A 20,020-nucleotide genomic window follows, 5' to 3' on the forward strand; every position below is an offset into this window, starting at 1 on the left:
TTAAATAGAAACCAAAAATATTACAGTACTTATTTTTAACACAGAAACACCTTTGTGAATATTGTCACCACATGTGCTACTAATAGAGTAAATACAGTACATGTATATGCATTTCTTTGTACTTGTAAACTTTTTTTTTACAGGTTTGCATAAGCCTATGAAAAAATATTTATTTAAAATTTAAACCAATTCCCATGCTAGTAATCAATTCCAGGACCTTCTATTCAAATACTATCTATTAAGCCATATTTTCACCAATACACACTGAGATAGACATTAGCAAATTCACAGATTTGACCATCATTTAATTACAAACATTTACATACACAAAATAAATACACATACAATGGTTGAAAGTTACTACAGTATAACAAATGAAAAATTTGATTCTACAGAGTTGACAGCTCCAAACACAATATAAAAATTGCAGGATGTTTTTAATAATAGTGTGCATAAATATCAGAACCATATTATAAAAGTTGCATTCTCACTTTGCAAAAAATGTTAAATGCTATATATGAATTCCTATAAGTGATATTTGAAGGAACGAAAGTGCACTTATAACGAGAAATCTGGCCAAAAATGCGAATAATCAAACTTTCCTGGTCACTGCCGAACCGTTCCGATCATTTTCGGCAACCACCATTCCACAATAGAATGTGAGAACACTATTTCTAGTTCGACATTGTTCGCTGTTTTCTACTCTAAATACTAATCACACAGTGTATTTGACTTGCCAGACGGCATAAAACATTTACCAAATATTTTGTGCAGTATTATTCACCCGATAGTTCACCCCCAAATGTGCACTTATCAAAGTGGTGAACGCAAATTGTCTAAATATTATTAGCAGCAGTCGGGGTTTTGAGATAAGCTGCCTTCACCCTATTGGTCAGATTTGGATTGGAATAGACCGCACGGAAAGCGCGCCGATGTTTGTTCATTGGTCTTCGGCTAATAATTTAGGTGGCCCATCTAAAATAAAGTTTCGGGGTTGTTTTCTTGTCATTCGCGCACTTTTGTAACTTCAAATATCGATCATAGTAATCCATATATATTAATTTAAATATTTACAAAGTGAGAATGCAACTTTAATCATCTCATAAAATACATGTGATATGTAGCACTGATCAGCTTTTTTTTATAATCTACCTTATTCAATGCTATTCCATATATAAAATGTCTTACCTCTAAAACTCCAGTATTTTGTGCAGGAGGACTAATACCCGGGAACAGATCAGCAAGGATATTTTCAAACAGAGGTACATCTTCAGCTAGGAACTTTGGTAAATTAGCATCCCTTAAGGAATGGATCAGTAAGTGAGCTTCCTCTTCTTTTGTTAACTGATGCTCATCACTCATACTGTGAAGGAATCATGACACAAATATTATGAAGTGTATGAATATCAATTAATCACTGCATGCAAATTAAATATATATGGACAACAAATATAATGGATGCAAGCCAGATTGAATAGAACCTTAAACAAATTTTGACTATTTCACATGAAAAATGGTCACCAGTCGGCCACATTTGATCGATTAAAACAATTGACCTGCTGTCATATGTGTTGATTTAATAGAATTTAATTTGGCAATTGGGTTGGTAGTATTCAAAAACGAATTATAATTATTTTTTTTGAAAAATGACAAAAAATATTCACCATTCAATATGATGGTGACAATAATGCACAAATTAACTTACTCTTGCAGTTGATGTATTCTTTTCCTTTGACCGGCCATCACTAGAACTGATTTAATAGCTCTCATACCAAAGTCATAGTGGTCCTTGGAAAAGAAAATAATGTTTCACTTGTAATTGTAATAAATGGCAATACACTGCATTGAGGATACACTTAGTGAATTGATGAATACGGGAATCAAACATGCAATCTCATGATAACATAACACTAAACCTTGGGTTAATCTACCAGTATACATTAGGTATAATAAGTACACATTTATGTGCACTTCTAATACATATTATGTAATATTTAAAATTTATATTTCTGATGATGCAACCAACAGACAAATGTACAATGAGTATTGCACATTACACTCACCTGTTGGGATAGCTGTTTACTCGCCAGCTGGTACAAGTTTACAATTTTTGGTGCCAGTGATTTGGCCGATGTAAATCCTTCTGAGAACAACATGATCTCAGCAATCAGGGCATAATCTGGAACCATCATAGCAACTGGGCGGAATAAAGATTTCAAATTATCCGGAAGCTCTACACGACCAGCATATCTGTGTAAAAACGAGAAAAGTTGTATCATACATCAACTCTGACAACTATTTATATGAATACTGCCATGCAGAAATGTCATACCCTGTCAATTCATCCCTGAAAAAACACCACTTTTTCAGCTAATAAACAAGATTCCTAAGGATAATTTGGAAGAATATTCGTGTAAGTAATGAATGTTTTTACAAGATATGACACACAACACAGTCTAGAAATGTACGTGTTCCATCTAGAATTAAACAATCAAAGCAACGCACTGAATTTGTGACATCATTTATTCTGTATGTGTAAAGTTTGAATGCATCATGTCTGTCCATGGCAGAAATTCTAACAGTAACTAGCATGGTATGTATCAACATTATATTCACTTACCCGGGATTCATGGTAACAAACACAGCACATGTTGAATTCAATCGGATATCTCGGCCTTCAAATACAAACCTTTAAAAAAATAAAACAAGTGTCTCAATGTCAATAAGATTCAACCTCACTGGCTTTTTGACAAAAATGAAAATAATACTGACTATGTTGAACTACTAACCTCAAAGAAGATGAGTCTTTAGCAACCTTTATACTGTGAATCTGCTGGGCAATGACTGATAAAACCTCTACATCAATTCTATTGAATTCATCAAAGCAACACCAGCTACCAGACTGAGCTAAACCAGAGAAAAACTTGCCCATAGTCTGAAAAATGTTGAAATAAAAAGTTGATTAATAATTAACAGATAGGCATCAAAAAAAGACAACACTGAAGTGAAGCAATTAAAATTAACATTTTCACTGAAAATATCTCAAAATACATCAAATGCGATAAAAAAAACAAAATGACGTGCATCAAGGTCCCATATTCAATGTATGCATCAAGTTTAAATGAAATTCATCCATACACAACCGAGATCCGATTCCACATTGACAGAAATGCTATCCTAAGATGTATGACGGTTTGAATGTGAACAGTGCAGGCATGTTAAAGATACAGAAGGAACCACATGCACAGAAGTCAATTCATGAGCACCTGTTTTCTGACTTTTAAAACTGTTGAGTTTGACCTATAAACTTACTTTGTAATCAATTCCCTCAGAACAATTAAACACAAGACACTGTTTTCCGACAGTCTTGGCCAGATCCTTGACAGTTTCCGTTTTGCCAGTACCAGCTGGACCAGCAGGGGAACCCCCTAAATTAAAATGGATTGCACCAGTCAGAGTAAGGTAACACCTATCAGTGAGGGGTGTCATGACCAGTTTGGAGGAGCATCCAAGGTATTCGTAACCATAATTAATTACAGAGTCAGACTGAAGTACCACACAGGTATTATGATGTTCATCCCATTCATAGCGAAGTTGTCTGCAAAACAATACATAATAAAGAACATGGGATTAAGTCAATCAAGGATTGGAATACACAATTTTACAGCTTACAAAACTCTAGACCTCTTTGTTCTCAAAACATATTATCATTGCAGTGCCCATGTTCATGTAACCACAAGAAAAGAACAATTTTATATGAAATTTCACCAATATCTTAATTAATGTATATTAAACACATGCCAAAAAATGTACAAGAGCTCAAACTGATTAATAATTTATCTAATTCATCGGATAAAAAATGTTTATTGTAAGCAGAAAAAAAAAAGTTTATGCCTGAGACGACAACAACAAGAACAGACATTTCCCCCTTAATTATCTTTCCCTTCATCTAATGATCAGACAAAGTACAAATTGGCTAGTGTATACAGATTACCGGTAACTAAAACCAGTGTCATTGCAAAGTATGGGAATCATATTAACAAAATTATTGTTGCGTAAATCAACATGTACAAAACCAAACAATACCAAGGTTTGTCTACAGATATTTCCTTGAATGACTGGAATGCATCAACTGACTCTAAAGAATCAAAGTGCAATCATGCAACCACATATTAACATTCATGCTTACTACTGGAAGAGCACACTGGGTTGTGATAAAATAATAGCTTAACAACATAAATCTTGCACATGCTTAGCAAGACAACCATCACTTATTATTATGCATGGATTTCAACCCTATACTAGTCAGGTCTGTGAATTGCCCACGAGCACCAACGTGTACCAACTTTCATGAAATTTGATTGCTGGTTTTTTAGATATCTGTGGAACTGCTAAAAGTAGGCTAATCTATGTAAATTAGATAACTATTATGTGCATATTTCAATCCTAAACTAATCACATCTCTGGAGTATCCCAGGCGATCTAAGCACCAACTTTCATTGAAATCTGTTAAGTGTTCCTGAAATACAAGTAGAATATCAAATTTTATTACAAAGAAGTGTGCATATATGTATAATACAAGAAATCAGAATTACCTTTTCCACTCAAAATCTTCCTTTTTGTGTACTTTTATATCAATCATATTGGAGATGATATCTCTGGCATGAACATCAACCGTCATCAAAGCTTCCACACTCATCCGTTGATAAGAACTCAATGGTTTGGCAACCATATGGGCCAGTGTGTTGAGGTGACCCATTATTTTATCTCTAGTCAGTTTCAATCCATTACCAGGATGGGATGATTTAAAACAAGACAGCACATCTCGATTGAACATGATTTGAACCTGAAATTGTATTATAAATCAGTTCTGATTTTAAAACATGATAGCAAATCTAGGATAAATATTGCATTAAATACAGCTCTGAGTACAGGTATATAATCTCTACAATAGCATATCCCGGTTGAAAAATTGGAGGCCAAACTTTGTTTTCTGATATAAGTACATCTTGATAATATTTTATAATATGAAGCCCCCACATACACATGTATCCACACTCACCAGTTACACATACAAGCATAAATTACTTCCTATCACCACCCAAACCAGCCCAACACAATTGTGCATACACATACACAAAACATCAAATGCATGTGTAATCTTACCTAAATGAAATAACTAAACAATTGACTGCCTGAATACTCACCACAGTAAGTACAACCTGACCAGGATGACAAAGAACCCATTCTTCAAACTCATCTCCAGATTTACTTAATGTTTCCTTCAATTTCCTGAAAGAGCATGGACTGAGATTAGAAAGAGCTCCTATCATGCACTGTATTTGCTCTATTTAATAGCACATGTACTAAAAGAGATGTCAGATTGGTGCACTATTCAGTTTGACATACACAACTTTTGGTAATGTACTTAGCATAGAGCCAATATTAAGATGTACATTTTCCAGAATCTCAAATTACGCTTATTATTTTTGGCTATGAATTGATTCTATAAAATGTATCATCTACAGAATAAATATATATATTGTATTGTTTTTATTATCGGATATTATGGTGAGTGATGTGTGGTACAAGATGCAAATTATGGACCATGGCATGCAAAGTGACCATGTGATTAATGCATTATGCACTAAGATGCAAGCAGGCAATCTTAATACCAGTAATATTTAGTGCATTTAATAAGCATACTTCATGGATATAAAGCTGAAACTGTGAAATAAATGGCAACGTTTATTACATAAGTATGAAGGGTTCGGCATAATAAATATTTTCACCAAAGAGTGTTTTAGAGTGAACTCATATACCCAAATAATGTTAACTACGATAATTATAATGCAAACTGGGTACTTAATAAGCAGTATTAGATACAAAATAATTGAGTTTTGTGAATTATTCCCATATAACAATTAATCAGATTACATTAAAATTTCATAAATGGTTCTTAAAATATACTTCGATAACTACTAACAGTATTATGTAAAAAGTATATTATTATACACTGATTTGAACCCATGTACCATATTTGAATGTAATCCAGCAGGTGGATACTCAAATATACAAATAAAAAAGCAAGAAAATCAGGATTATTATTATACAAATTATATACTTAATAATGAATAGATTTGAACCCAAATCTACTGATTCTCCCAGAGTGTTTTTTTGCAACTTCAGTGAAACAGCTAAAATGTGCACACAGAAGTCAATAATAATGATTATTGAAACAGCAATTTAAAGCAATGTGAGCAATGGACGTGATATTGTCTGTATTGATTACATCTTCAACTATACCTGTAAATTGTGGTAATGAAAATGAGAATAAATTTCACTATTAATCAAGCACAAGAAAATAAGCATGCACATTGGGAATGAGTGATACGCAGTGACTACATGAGAAGCTGATGAAACTATTGATTATTATAGTCAAATGAAACAAGAACCATACTGGGACTAAAAATAATCGATGACAAGGCATAAATATGAAAGCCACTTGGTATTCTTTTCAAAGAAGACAATGCTGCTGGGTATTTTCAGAGAAAGCAATGCTACTCTGTAATTTTAAGAAATTTGGTAGATCAGTTCAAACACAAAACGATATAAAAAACAGGATGGCTCTTATTCCTTTGACATATGCAAACAAATCTAGAGAAAAAAAAATAATAAGTTGCGATGTACTGGCTTAAGTACTATTGAATCAATGAGTGTATGAACAAAAAGAAGAAGAAACCCAACACACTCGACAGAATCCGGTTTCCAGAGGTTGATAATTCTCTTATCATCTCGGGCATGTTTCAAACACCTGTAGAAAGGAGAACACACACCATGCAATGTCTTATAGTTAGTAGATGAACTGATCACAGTATACTTTTCAGTTCTGCTTGTACTGACTTATACAAATAAAAATCAGTAAATTAAACAATCAATACATAAACTATAATTGTATATTACACAGATATATTAGGTTAATATCAATTACAATAATTTACTCATAGACTATGAACAATGTAGGCACATTCTAACAATAACATATATTTTGTTCTGCCAAGAGAATTTAATTTATTTCATGTTATCAATGAAATAGACACAATGTCTAATAATACTGGTTATTTTCAGAGAAGGCAATGCTGCTGGGTATTTTTAAAGAATGGAATCTTGTCTCAAGCATTAATATACATTGTTAAGCAATATTTATAGAATAACAATAATACTAAACTAATTACAGATATCAAGATTAGTTAAAACAACTCACAACTGTAATAACTTTGACAGTGTATATTAAGTTTTCATGAAAGATATGTACTGACCTTTTCACTGTATCAAACATGGCAGTTTCAACACCACCTAACCAACTTTCAACTGGGCCTCTAGCTCTCACATTCCTAGAATACAAACAAACATAATATGTGACATAATGTATGATACAATTGTAAAGTTTCATTGCAATCAGTCAAGGCAAATCAAGACAGAGATATAGCCTCGGAACTACATCCATTAAACCAAAATGGCCACCAGTCAGCCATTTTGAATATGAAAAACAAAACGCTGTTCTTAAAATTTCCATTAGTGTCAAATTGTATTGTATCTAGTTTGAACAAAATATGTCTACATACAAACAAGTCATCTTGAATCAGATCATGAGATAAATGGAAGTGCATATTTATCCAAAGTTGCATTATGTGTGAGCAACTCAGATATACTGTGAATAATGTAATTCAAAAACAGAAGATGACCCATAGTCAAGTAATTAATGACGAGTATGTTCATTCAGAGCCATTTTATGATCCTGTAATAACTGATTCCTTTCAAACTTGATACAAAGAATATGCACATACCATACACACATTAATTCTTATCCAATCAAATATGCCTGACTCGTAACAGTAACATAAACTGTAACTTATTATAAATCCAAACAACAATTGCAGATAATTTCCAAGGCTGATTGCAAATGGCCAATCAAATAGATGTGATTGATGTCATATGTACAGGCAATCTGAGCAAAGACATAATGTAAATAGAGTGCAATGCAGCTAATTATGAACAATTAAATCTTGCAAAGTATTTTTGTTATTTACTCCTATGTAAACATTTTTTTGAGTGGAACTTTAATATTCACCATAAAAGTAAACATGAAGATGAAATGGCTGAAATATTTGAAATGATACACATTTGTACAGTTATACCAACATTGACTGTGGCTTGTTGTTTATGTTCATACTTACTTTGGCATCATAACAATTTCACCTTCAGCAGAGATCATAGTACGCACTGTAGGGGGTAACTTTGGCTGACGAACAATTTCCAGTGTCTTAATATTACCAAAACATTTAACAAGATGAGGCTGAAAAAATTATTACACAGTTAGCATTGTTTAAAGTAAACACTCCACACAGAGCAGAACATGTATATTAAGATAATTAATAATATTAATACTGGGATTACCTGTACAGCATCCGGATTTTTACTTTGGGCCAGTATATCCAGTAGATCATCATTACTAAGAAAATAAAACCTGGGGAATACCAATCTTTTGGTTTCCAGATAATCCTGCAGGGACATAAAAAAATCAAAATTGCTTTAGCTCATTTTATAGTTAATTAGTCCTGCTAATTACACTGCTTTGTATCTGAACAAGACAAATAGGGTTTTGTTACCAAAAAATGTAGTTTTTTGGGATACCCTTCCCAGGTTGCCTAGCAATGTCAGGCACTTCAGGAGTACCCTAAATGCGAATTGGTTTGATTTTTGCCAGAGAGAGAGCAGCCAGGTGCCAGGTATAGATGGGTGGGGTGTAAGTAACTGACAGTAACTAACAATAAGTAACAGGTTGTCTGGATCCTACTTGTCTAGTTTTAGACAATAATACATGTACGGTAGTAGTAGTAATTGACCAACTGTACTAACAACATAAACATTCATACCTCCAAACACTTGTGTATTTTTTCTAAGTTGGAATTACTGGCTTGTAGTATTTCCAACACACCTGGTGCTGTAGCTGATCTAAGAGCGTTTGGTCTGTCCTCAGTTCTTCTCATTATGTCCTTCCATGATTTGTCAACTTGAGCAAACAGTTTAGCTTCATTAGGAAGTTGTCTGCAACCACACAAACAACAACATGTACCTTACAATACGCTTACCAAACTGAAGGTCAAACTTATCACACCATTTTTCTTTATAATGGATATTTTAATGACAAGCAGTATTCTGGGACAGTATAAATCAACCTACACAAGACAGAAGAACTAAAGAACTATACAAGAGAGAGAACCACAGGTGTTGCTTTACTAATAATACCGGTACATAATTCTAATCAAACTAACCTCTGTATATCAGGTGTTAAGAAGATCTGTTCCAGGTAAAGCCAGTTTCGTTGGCAGGTCATCCATTCATCCAGTGTTCGAGCAAACAAACTCAATTTTCTATCCCACTCTTCTACTAGAGCCTAAAATAGTTAAATACATTATAATTACCATAATAGTTTTATGGCAGTTTCTAATTAGATTGACGAACATGATACAGTGTACTCATTCAGGGAGGTGATTATATTCAAACCAAATCTTCTTGCATATGTTCATTAGTATTTTTGCATTAAAAATTAAATACATGGCAGAGCTCTGCTGAAGTAGCTTTTCCAAGCCAATTTGATTTAGTGGTCACAAAGTAACACACTATTCAATCAGTTTTATGTAATCAGAGAAAAGGTTACCTTAATAGGAGTAACATATCTGGATCCCCTGATGGTTGCTATGGTGACCTGACTTTCTTCCAGCTGTGCCATGATATCATCAGCACCAGCAATGATGAGAACATCATTCCTACCACTATGAGGTACCAGACGGAAATCTGTTTTCTGCCATAGATCAATTACCTGATATAGTGGATAAACAAAGTGTTAACGACCATAATATGCGTTGTCATAAATAAAAGCTTGTATGACTTATGATGGGAAGTAATCTTGTAAGTAATTGTTTAAATATTGATTATTGGGAACATCTGATTGTTTGATGCAAACTTTTGGTCAGAACAACTGATTCAGATACAGTTTTATCAATATCAAGCAAAACTTAAAACAGTTTATATCAACATTACAGGGAAAGTGCCAAGCTATAAATAAACAAGTCATTGTCAATGACACGTCCCCGTTCCGTTCATATTTGAGTGACATATACATTCAAAGCAGATCATGACCGAAATGCACCTGCATATGTACAACACATTGTGCTAAATCTGAACAAAATCCATCCATGCATGACTGAGATCCGGTTCTGGAATTGTGAAAATATGTGATTTTGATGCATTTTCGGCCTTAAAATGGCCATCATTCCGCTATTGTTAAGCAGATCATGAAACAAATGCACATATCTATTTGTGACATGATGTACCATGTGTGTGTGAAGTTTGAACTTGATCAATCCAGACATGTCTTGGATACGGATCCAGAACTGAATTCTTTAACAAAATGGCCGCCAGCCGGCCATTTCGAACTTGATCCGAAAAAAAAAAAGACGTGCATCAAGGTCCTATTATGTTTAATGTATGTACCAAATTTGAACAAAATCCATCCATGCATAACTGAGATACGGGTCCGGAATGGTGAAAATGTGCGATTTCAATGCATTTTCGGCCTTAAAGCGGCCCCCATTTGGCTATCGTTAATGAGATCATGAAACAAATGCACATACATATTTGTGACATGATGTACCTTGTGTGTGTGAAGTTTGAACTTGATCAATCCAGACATGTCTCGGATACGGATCCAGAACTGAATTCTTTAAAACAAAATGGCCGCCAGTCGGCTATTTCGAACTTGATCCGGAAAAAAAATGACGTGCATCAAGGTCTTATTATGTTTAATGTATGTACCAAATTTGAATGAAATCCGTCCATGTATAACTGAGATCCGGGTCCGGAATGGTGAAAATGTGCGATTTCAATGCATTTTCGGCCTTAAAGCGGCCGCCATTTGGCTATCGTTAATGATATCATGAAACAAATGCACATACATATTTGTGACATGATGTACCTTGTGTGTGTGAAGTTTGAACTCGATCAATCCAAGCATGTCTCAGATACGGATCCAGAACTGAATTCTTTAAAACAAAATGGCCGCCAGTCGGCCATTTCGAACCCGATCCAAAAAAAAAAATGACGTGCATCAAGGTCCTATTATGTTTAATGTATGTACCAAATTTGAACAAAATCCGTCCATGCATAACTGAGATCCGGGTCCGGAATGGTGAAAATGTGCGATTTTGATGCATTTTCGGCCTTAAAATGGCCGCTATTCGGCTATCGTTAATGAGATCATGAAACAAATGCACATACATATTTGTGACATGATGTACCTTGTGTGTGTGAAGTTTGAACTTGATCAATCCAGACATGTCTCGGATACGGATCCAGAACTGAATTCTTTAAAACAAAATGGCCGCCAGTCGGCTATTTCGAACTTGATCCGAAAAAAAAATGACGTGCATCAAGGTCCTATTATGTTTAATGTATGTACCAAATTTGAATGAAATCCGTCCATGCATAACTGAGATCCGGGTCCGGAATGGTGAAAATGTGCGATTTCAATGCATTTTCGGCCTTAAAGCGGCCGCCATTTGGCTATCGTTAATGAGATCATGAAACAAATGCACATACATATTTGTGACATGATGTACCTTGTGTGTGTGAAGTTTGAACTCGATCAATCCAAGCATGTCTCAGATACGGATCCAGAACTGAATTCTTTAAAACAAAATGGCCGCCAGTCGGCCATTTCGAACCCGATCCAAAAAAAAAAATGACGTGCATCAAGGTCCTATTATGTTTAATGTATGTACCAAATTTGAACAACATCCGTCCATGCATAACTGAGATCCGGGTCCGGAATGGTGAAAATGTGCGATTTTGATGCATTTTCGGCCTTAAAATGGCCGCTATTCGGCTATCGTTAATGAGATCATGAAACAAATGCACATACATATTTGTGACATGATGTACCTTGTGTGTGTGAAGTTTGAACTTGATCAATCCAGACATGTCTCGGATACGGATCCAGAACTGAATTCTTTAAAACAAAATGGCCGCCAGTCGGCTATTTCGAACTTGATCCGAAAAAAAAAATGACGTGCATCAAGGTCCTATTATGTTTAATGTATGTACCAAATTTGAATGAAATCCGTCCATGCATAACTGAGATCCGGGTCCGGAATGGTGAAAATGTGCGATTTCAATGCATTTTCGGCCTTAAAGCGGCCGCCATTTGGTTATCGTTAATGAGATCATGAAACAAATGCACATACATATTTGTGACATGATGTACCTTGTGTGTGTGAAGTTTGAACTCGATCAATCCAAGCATGTCTCAGATACGGATCCAGAACTGAATTCTTTAAAACCAAATGGCCGCCAGTCGGCCATTTCGAACCCGATCCAAAAAAAAAAATGACGTGCATCAAGGTCCTATTATGTTTAATGTATGTACCAAATTTGAACAAAATCCGTCCATGCATAACTGAGATCCGGGTCCGGAATGGTGAAAATGTGCGATTTTGATGCATTTTCGGCCTTAAAATGGACGCTATTCGGCTATCGTTAATCGGATCATGAAAAAAATGCATGTGCATATGTCCCATATAAGGTGTGATGTATGAGTGAAGTTTGAACTTAATCGGTCCATGCATGTTCGAGATACAGGTGATCACGGACGTACGGACGGACGGACGAACACAGGGCAAAACATAAGTCCCCGTTTTCGGACTGCGTCCGAACGGGGACTAATAAAATATACATAGTAGCATGATCTGACCTTATTCAACATTAGTTCCAGGGTAGCCTCATTACTTGCTTGCGTAGAGATATCATTGATTTTCTCTTTATGATGAAAAATCTGAAATTTAAAAGAACAATGAAAGTTATCATAATTTTATCGACCAATTGATGAGAATACTGATGTACATACATCCATGCAGCAGCAGAGAGAGTGCGGTGTAATCAGTCCAGGCCCAGAGAGGACAGTTGGAGGGAGAGTATAGTAAAACATGTCGTTGATTCATACCTAGTACAGTGTACAGTGTAATCGATTCATGACATGTAAGGACAGTTGCTTGGAACATAAAATTAAAACATTCCATGACCTGAAATTTAAAAACAACTGCTTACTTCAAGTTCAAGTAGATTTCCAAGTGTAAAGTTTTTATCTCTGGCAAAATTTCTTTCAATCAACCTCTGTATCTCTTCCCAATGTCTTGGTCTCAAGGAAGGGTTACGCAATGCTGTAATTACAGGCATGCCCTGTTTAAAGTCTAATACCATTTCCTTCAGTCTGGGTAACACCTCATTTGGTGGAAGTCCTGAAAATAGAACAAGACACATTATACATGGTATAACCTGAGATCTATTCCAGGCGTGATTTGTGACATGTAGTAATATGAGGATACCCCAAAGTATGCATGAAAACAGTACAGTGAGAGTATTGACCAAGGTGCAGCAGAGGTCAATGCGAAGGCGTACTGTCTGAGTGCATACTTTGAAGTATCCTCGTAATAAACCTTATTATTATACATATTTTCCTTCCAAGAAAATCTCATGGGAATGTCAAAATCAAAAAAGTTCAGAACAGAATCAGTGAACTTCTTTGTGTGGAGTCCGGTCAAATCCTGGTGGCAGCCATGTTTATTTTTATTATTTTATTATTAGGACGCTTATGCACGCAATCATTCAATATTTGGAATTCGCATTTCCTTATATGGTAGCATGAAAATACCCCGTAAAATATCGCAAAATTACGGGATGCTGTAACTTACGATGACAGCTGTATAATAATAAATTATATTTTCTATTTCAAAATGTTGGTATACATCGGTAACAGATTGGAATACATGAAATATCAAAGGAAATTACACATACCTTTCTCAAGCATGAAGACAGTCTGTGTAAATTTATTCACATTTTTCTGCAGAAAATCTACATTAAGTTTATCAAATCTTGTGGCTGTCCATTCCTCCAATAATTTGGACCACTCGTCAGTGGACTCCCATAGGATATGTCGTAGCTGCAGATCACGTTCTATTTCAGATAGTTCCGCTAATACTTGCTGTGCAATTAAATCACTGTCTCGATGATCAGCTAATAGATACTCTCTGAAAAAAAGAGAAATTTGTTCATTCAATGTATCACATTCATACTGTACAGTCTTCCCAAATATATTTACACATTCCAACAAATTTATAAATGATTTTCTTGCCATTTGATAAATTTAATAAAATACAATTTTACATTTTAATTCTAAAATGTATGAAACATTCAAAAATTCAAGATTAGTCTTATTAAACAAGAAGTCTGTTGGCTGATATAGTTCTGCTTTATGTGATTCAAATTATCAACTTTGATGTAATACAGTATGACTGAACCCGATTCAATGTTTCACATTCAAGTCTAGCTAAAGGCAGTTCTCAAAATGGCAAAGTTCACCCAAAACAAAAGATATTTACATGTAATGTAGGAATATACATCCCTACTCATCCCTTGTACACAAAAGTAGAATAACTTTGACAGACAAAAAATAAATACTGCTTCTTGAAATAGCACATGTTATTTCAAGTATGAACTTCTAAGTACACTATATTTGAAGTGATCCATCTAACATACTGTAAAATACTTTATTTTAGCTTGATTTAATATTTTGCTGAATAGACTTTGTTTGGTGTTTGGTATGGAATTTATTTTCACTGAATCAATCCTTCTGCGAAAATAGCAAAAATTTACTCCAAGCGAAAATAAAGTATTCCACAGTAATACAATCATTAGCAGTAATAATGTTAACTTACTCTGAGAATCCTCGCATCTTAGTTTGGCTGGATATGGAGCTACCAAACCTATCTTGATAGCTAGCATAGCTCCTAGCTTTCGTGGAGATTCCACCAACTTCATCTTCAAGTAGCTTCAAATTCTCTGTTGCTACAATTGGCAATGTATCAGCACTTAGTAGTGCTGGCGCCCTCACTCTACTCTTGATTTCAATCAGTTCAAACCTGAGTTTGTCAATGTGGTTGTTCAGATCATCACTGTATTTCCTAATATTGTCATCTTTCTTAGCTTCACAGTACAGAATCAAAGACTATGTATAACAGAATACAAAAAGTGTCAATATTCTACAGCTACAGGGATCCAATTGAGTAGCTAAACTAAATACAATGTAATAAACTATGAAGTCAGGATTCTGCCACCTTGAAGATTAGATTTAAATCTAAAATGTTCTTACAATGTCTGATTATTTTTGTGTGTTGATTTAAGACATCTATTTATAGCGTGCTTTAATTAAATAATTATTGATGCAAAATGGGTTCAAAAAATACAGCTCGGTCTAAGAATTTTCAAAACAGTATATTTTGATGGTAGGATTGTGGGTCCCATGTTTGGCAAATTTCTTTCAAATTTATACTTTAATTGTATATAACAGTGGGAAAAAACATTGATTCAGTTGAAAAATTGTCTATACTTTTTTATAATGCAACAGCAACTAGATTTCAGAATGCATTCTCAAGGTATGCAAATAAATGTACTTACCTTGAGATGTTGAAAACTTGGCATCAGTGTCTGATACATTGCTAGTTCTTCAGCCTCAATAGGCACATGGAAATCTCTAGCAATTGTAAACATCTTATTGACAACATTAAATTCTTTTTCAAGAGCTGGTAATTCAGAATCCATCCTTCCAAGGAATGACAAGTGGTCAACAAACTCTTCCACTGATGCAGGATCATGGTCTAACTTTTTAGAAGCACTCTAAAATGTAAAAGTGTTAAATAATGAGCATTAGTATACATCTGTCACTGTGATTACAGCGTGCCCTAATTTTGCGATATTTTACAGGGTATTTTCATCCTACCATATAAGGAAATGTGAATTCTAAATATGGAATGATTAAATGTGTAAGGGTCCTCTAATAACAAAAACATGGCTGCACGTAGGTCGATACTCCTGCTGTACTGTCTTTATGCATACTTTGAGGTATCCTCATAATAACCTCATACATGTATTATCATACAGTACTTAATTGCCTAACCTCATGGCTGCTTCCACTTTTTCATCACTCACCTATGCAACCACTTATTAAAAATAGCTTGAGAATTAATTTTCAAGCTCCTGGTAGTATTGTTTGCTTGTATGCTATACAGGCTGTGACATCATTTGTTTACATTTTGGCCAAAAAATATCACTCACTGATCAGCACCAGCTCATGACTTCATACTATCAACAGCAGCAAACACTTATTCTTTTATTTTCATTATATCTGTATATTTATCAAGAGTGTGATACATTTGCTATTCTTACCTTGATAACAACCAGTAAGTCTTCATTCCTTCGGTTAGCCAAGACTGGCATTCTTCTATTCACAACAGATATAACATCATTTGGGTACGGTAGACATGACTCTCTGAAATCTTCACTCAATACTTTATACATACCCTTACGACATTGTATCTGCATAGACTGCATTGCTCTGATCTGAAAAAAATGTCATGACAAAACAAATTATGAAGGGAGACAGTAATATCTGGAATTTGACTATAGGTTCAGTAATAAAATGTAATGTGGTTGAAGTCATGGGTAGATTATCATAGTATACTTCACACATGCATCTGATGCTGGAACCTATGCAGACAGAATTTCACAGTGCACAATACCCTAGCCTGCCTGCCTGCCTGCCTATTTGCATTGTGTAAATAGACAACGTAGATATGCTCACCTGTTCTGAATGTGTGGATAGGACATGATGAAATTCTTCTGTTGTCCAATCTCTTTTGTTCATAGAAGTATCCACATCTACACGTCTGGCTTTATCAACCATCAAAGAATAGGGATCAAAATTCTGTAAAAGAAAAATTAAATCTTGCTATAAATGTTGATTAAAAACCGAAATTTTGGTTTTGCCCTCTAGTAGATTGGTGCTATATAAAAAATATTTTGGGCTGCACTCTGGAGGATTAATTCAGTATGTTATGTAATTGGAGTTGCCCACTAGTGAATTAGGGCTATACATCTGTATTAATCTTTCATTTTATTCTTGTTCATATTTAAGACATACATTCTCACTTCATGAAGAAGCTTTACATACAATGTAAAACATAGAAATAAACATCTAGGAGTTTTCTCTGTCATTCATTATATTACACAGACATAACCTACCAATGAATATTGTTTTACTTCATCTATATTAGATTTAACATGTTGACTGACATCTTGAACCATACTTTGATATTCAGGATCTTCACCAAATAGAAGTTCTATATCTGGCCAAGGTCTTCTATTTGCCAGTCTTTCCATCTCCTCTTCCTCATCCACTGATAGTTTCAAATCATACTGTGTTCCCGACCAAAACACTGACAGCTGAGGTTCTCTCTGAAGTGCTCCAACTTGACCTACAAACATACAGAGTAGTGATCGACCATTTTGAAGACTACTACCAGTACAGCAGTGAATTTGACATGTATATATGAATGAAAAACGGGGTATTTATCACTAAAAAGTCATAAATGCAATTAAAATTTTGCACTTTAAATTAATTTTTATCTAAAGGATTTCAATTCAACTCAAACCTGACTTTTTTTGTTTAATAATCTTTGATTTAACAATGGTGGTCAAATTATGCATTTAGCCAGGGAGCACAGGTTACTGAGTTTAAAGCAATGTGAGATTTTGACAGGTTTTGGTATGTCAGTCATTCCTAAGAAATTAACATTAGTGCCAGACAAGAAATTGATCAGTCTTTTTGAGTCTATCATTTTCGTGATGCAATTTAAAAAAAAATCATTTTGTGCTAATCTGTCCAGTATATGAATGTCTCAGGTAAAAACGTATCCCAAGAAATGTTTACATACAACAATTTCCACCATGAGAGTAGCAAGCTGTCAGAGCTAATCTCTGTAAATTCCTCCACAGAGCATTTATTATTAAAAAAAATATTTTAATGTTTTTTTTTTCTATTCATCTCAGCTATCCTTGGAGCTTTAGGCAGGCAACTTTTGTGACTTTTAATTAATGCACAGCGTAGTCACTAGAGTAAGGTGTGAGGTGTCAGTTGTCTACACAACTTGTCTCATAATCCATGGAACTCAAAATCAAGTAACCTTTTAACTCATGTACAAAAAATAAATAATTATGCTATTAATTTATGCACTTGAACAAATGACCATATTAAAAAGTAAACAAATGTCTATTTTAATTTCAAAAAAATGTGTGTACTTGACTCAATGTGTGAAAAAGATTCATTTCAAGTTTTACTTGACATCTTATTACAAGTTGAATTGTATTATGAAGTCAAATATTCAAGTAACAAAAGAGTATATTAATCAGAGCTTGAACTTCATAGAGGCATCAAAAGCAATTACCTCAATACTTTGGTACTTTAAAATACTGATTTCCTCCATACTCTCCCCATATACAAAGGCATTTTTATTTTGCCTTAGAAATGGTCACCCTCTGAGGCTCTCAACTGATTAATGACATGTTTGGGCATTCATAACTAACGATACATTCATAGACTTACCAACTGTATGTTCAAAACCGGCTATTATGCCTTGAATTCTAGACAAAAAGTCACCCTCTGATGGAGACAATTTTACTTCAACTCTTGACATTATAGGTTGTGGGATGTCTGCTGATTTAGGTCTAGAAATGAGAAAACAAATAAGATTAGACTGAATACATCCACTCTGCACTTCACAGGTTCTGGGGTATAATTATTATTTTAAAGATGGTAAGTTTTTCCGAGCTCAAAACTAAATTGGCTTTAGTTAAGATTCAATTTTGATAACCAGACATGTTGATTGACAGCAAAACTTGTTGTTATAAGCACATGGAATATGAATAAATAGTCACTGACCTGTCAGGGTATGCGTAACCATCATACGATGATTCAACATTATCTTCCAGAAATCTATTAGCAGATTCGTCGACATCAACAGAAGCATTACTTTCACTTTCACTCTCTGAAACAAAACAAATACAATGCATTGAGGTAACCACCAAGCACTTCTTTATGAACAATCTGGCATGCACCAGCCAGCTTGTACCAGGACAACGATCAGTTTTCTGGTTTATACTTTGCAGCTGATGAGAACTCTCACCTGACTCAGAATCTGATAGAGGCTCATGTCCTGGAAAGGATACAACTTTTTTACTTTTGGTTTTTTGGCTGCCATCAACACTAACAGAATCTTTACTGTACACTGAGTCTACCATACTCAGACCAGCTCTACTGCCATGCTTAGACATCGCACTGTAAAAAAAAACAAGCATAAACAAGTGATCATAAATATCTTTGTCATCAAAGTAGTGATGAAAAGACTACCGGTAAAAGTTTATTGCTGATCTGCTCTAAGCTGGGATTGCTTTTATAACCACTACGTTCGTCCACTTGTCTGTCTGGTCACCTCTGTTAACTGTATCTTTCTTTTTTTTAAATTTGGAGTAAAAAACTTTGACATATTTTTTATACTCTGCTTGTGTGTGTGTGTGTGTGCCAAGAGTTACTTTTTGTTTTATTTTTTGCAATTTTTTTTATTGTCAAGATATTTGACCTGGAAGTTAAAATAAAATAAAATAAAATACCGTAATTATATCCATAACATTAAGTTACCATAGGATGTTGTTAATAATAAGAGTTATCATGAAAAATGTGTAAAAATGATTTGAAATTGGCGCTAACCTAATAAATATATCAAAATTCATCTACGAATGGTAAGTTCACCTAACATGAATATGACTTTGAATGTTAGCATGATGATTGTTGTACAAACCTTTTACCAGTTGACTTATACCGTTTTGCATGCACTGCTTTTGTATGCCTTTGGAAAGCCATGATTGTAAGAAAAGTAGAAGTAGTGGTTATTATGTTAGAAAGAGAAATTAGATGAACAATGATTCCTGTGATGATGAATAGCATGATTTGTTACAGTCATTACAACAAAAACTCAAATGAAAAAACTGCCTCACTAGTAAATTCAAAAACATT

General features: G+C 34.4%; 1 protein-coding gene across 1 annotated transcript in view; it reads right to left on the minus strand.

Moving 5' to 3' along the window:
• Positions 1 to 20,020, minus strand: part of LOC100370750 (dynein axonemal heavy chain 6-like) — a 64,334-nt gene that overhangs the window by 33,533 nt on the left and 10,781 nt on the right. The window contains exons 14-39 of the mRNA XM_085505555.1: positions 19,134 to 19,285; positions 18,890 to 18,995; positions 18,554 to 18,675; positions 17,194 to 17,426; positions 16,754 to 16,876; positions 16,339 to 16,512; positions 15,571 to 15,789; positions 14,832 to 15,121; positions 13,912 to 14,144; positions 13,165 to 13,355; positions 12,812 to 12,892; positions 9,722 to 9,883; positions 9,336 to 9,457; positions 8,937 to 9,108; positions 8,458 to 8,562; positions 8,238 to 8,356; positions 7,320 to 7,394; positions 6,752 to 6,814; positions 5,208 to 5,292; positions 4,596 to 4,846; positions 3,313 to 3,598; positions 2,790 to 2,935; positions 2,621 to 2,689; positions 2,064 to 2,250; positions 1,706 to 1,788; positions 1,189 to 1,363 (exon numbers count right to left, since the gene is read on the minus strand). Coding sequence (XP_085361681.1) covers positions 1,189 to 1,363; positions 1,706 to 1,788; positions 2,064 to 2,250; positions 2,621 to 2,689; positions 2,790 to 2,935; positions 3,313 to 3,598; positions 4,596 to 4,846; positions 5,208 to 5,292; positions 6,752 to 6,814; positions 7,320 to 7,394; positions 8,238 to 8,356; positions 8,458 to 8,562; positions 8,937 to 9,108; positions 9,336 to 9,457; positions 9,722 to 9,883; positions 12,812 to 12,892; positions 13,165 to 13,355; positions 13,912 to 14,144; positions 14,832 to 15,121; positions 15,571 to 15,789; positions 16,339 to 16,512; positions 16,754 to 16,876; positions 17,194 to 17,426; positions 18,554 to 18,675; positions 18,890 to 18,995; positions 19,134 to 19,285 — 4,024 coding nt within the window. The remainder of the gene's footprint in view (positions 1 to 1,188; positions 1,364 to 1,705; positions 1,789 to 2,063; positions 2,251 to 2,620; positions 2,690 to 2,789; positions 2,936 to 3,312; positions 3,599 to 4,595; positions 4,847 to 5,207; positions 5,293 to 6,751; positions 6,815 to 7,319; positions 7,395 to 8,237; positions 8,357 to 8,457; positions 8,563 to 8,936; positions 9,109 to 9,335; positions 9,458 to 9,721; positions 9,884 to 12,811; positions 12,893 to 13,164; positions 13,356 to 13,911; positions 14,145 to 14,831; positions 15,122 to 15,570; positions 15,790 to 16,338; positions 16,513 to 16,753; positions 16,877 to 17,193; positions 17,427 to 18,553; positions 18,676 to 18,889; positions 18,996 to 19,133; positions 19,286 to 20,020) is intronic.

This window comes from Saccoglossus kowalevskii, chromosome 2 (assembly GCF_978046115.1).
Source record: "Saccoglossus kowalevskii chromosome 2, keSacKowa6.1, whole genome shotgun sequence".
Taxonomy (NCBI): domain Eukaryota; kingdom Metazoa; phylum Hemichordata; class Enteropneusta; family Harrimaniidae; genus Saccoglossus; species Saccoglossus kowalevskii.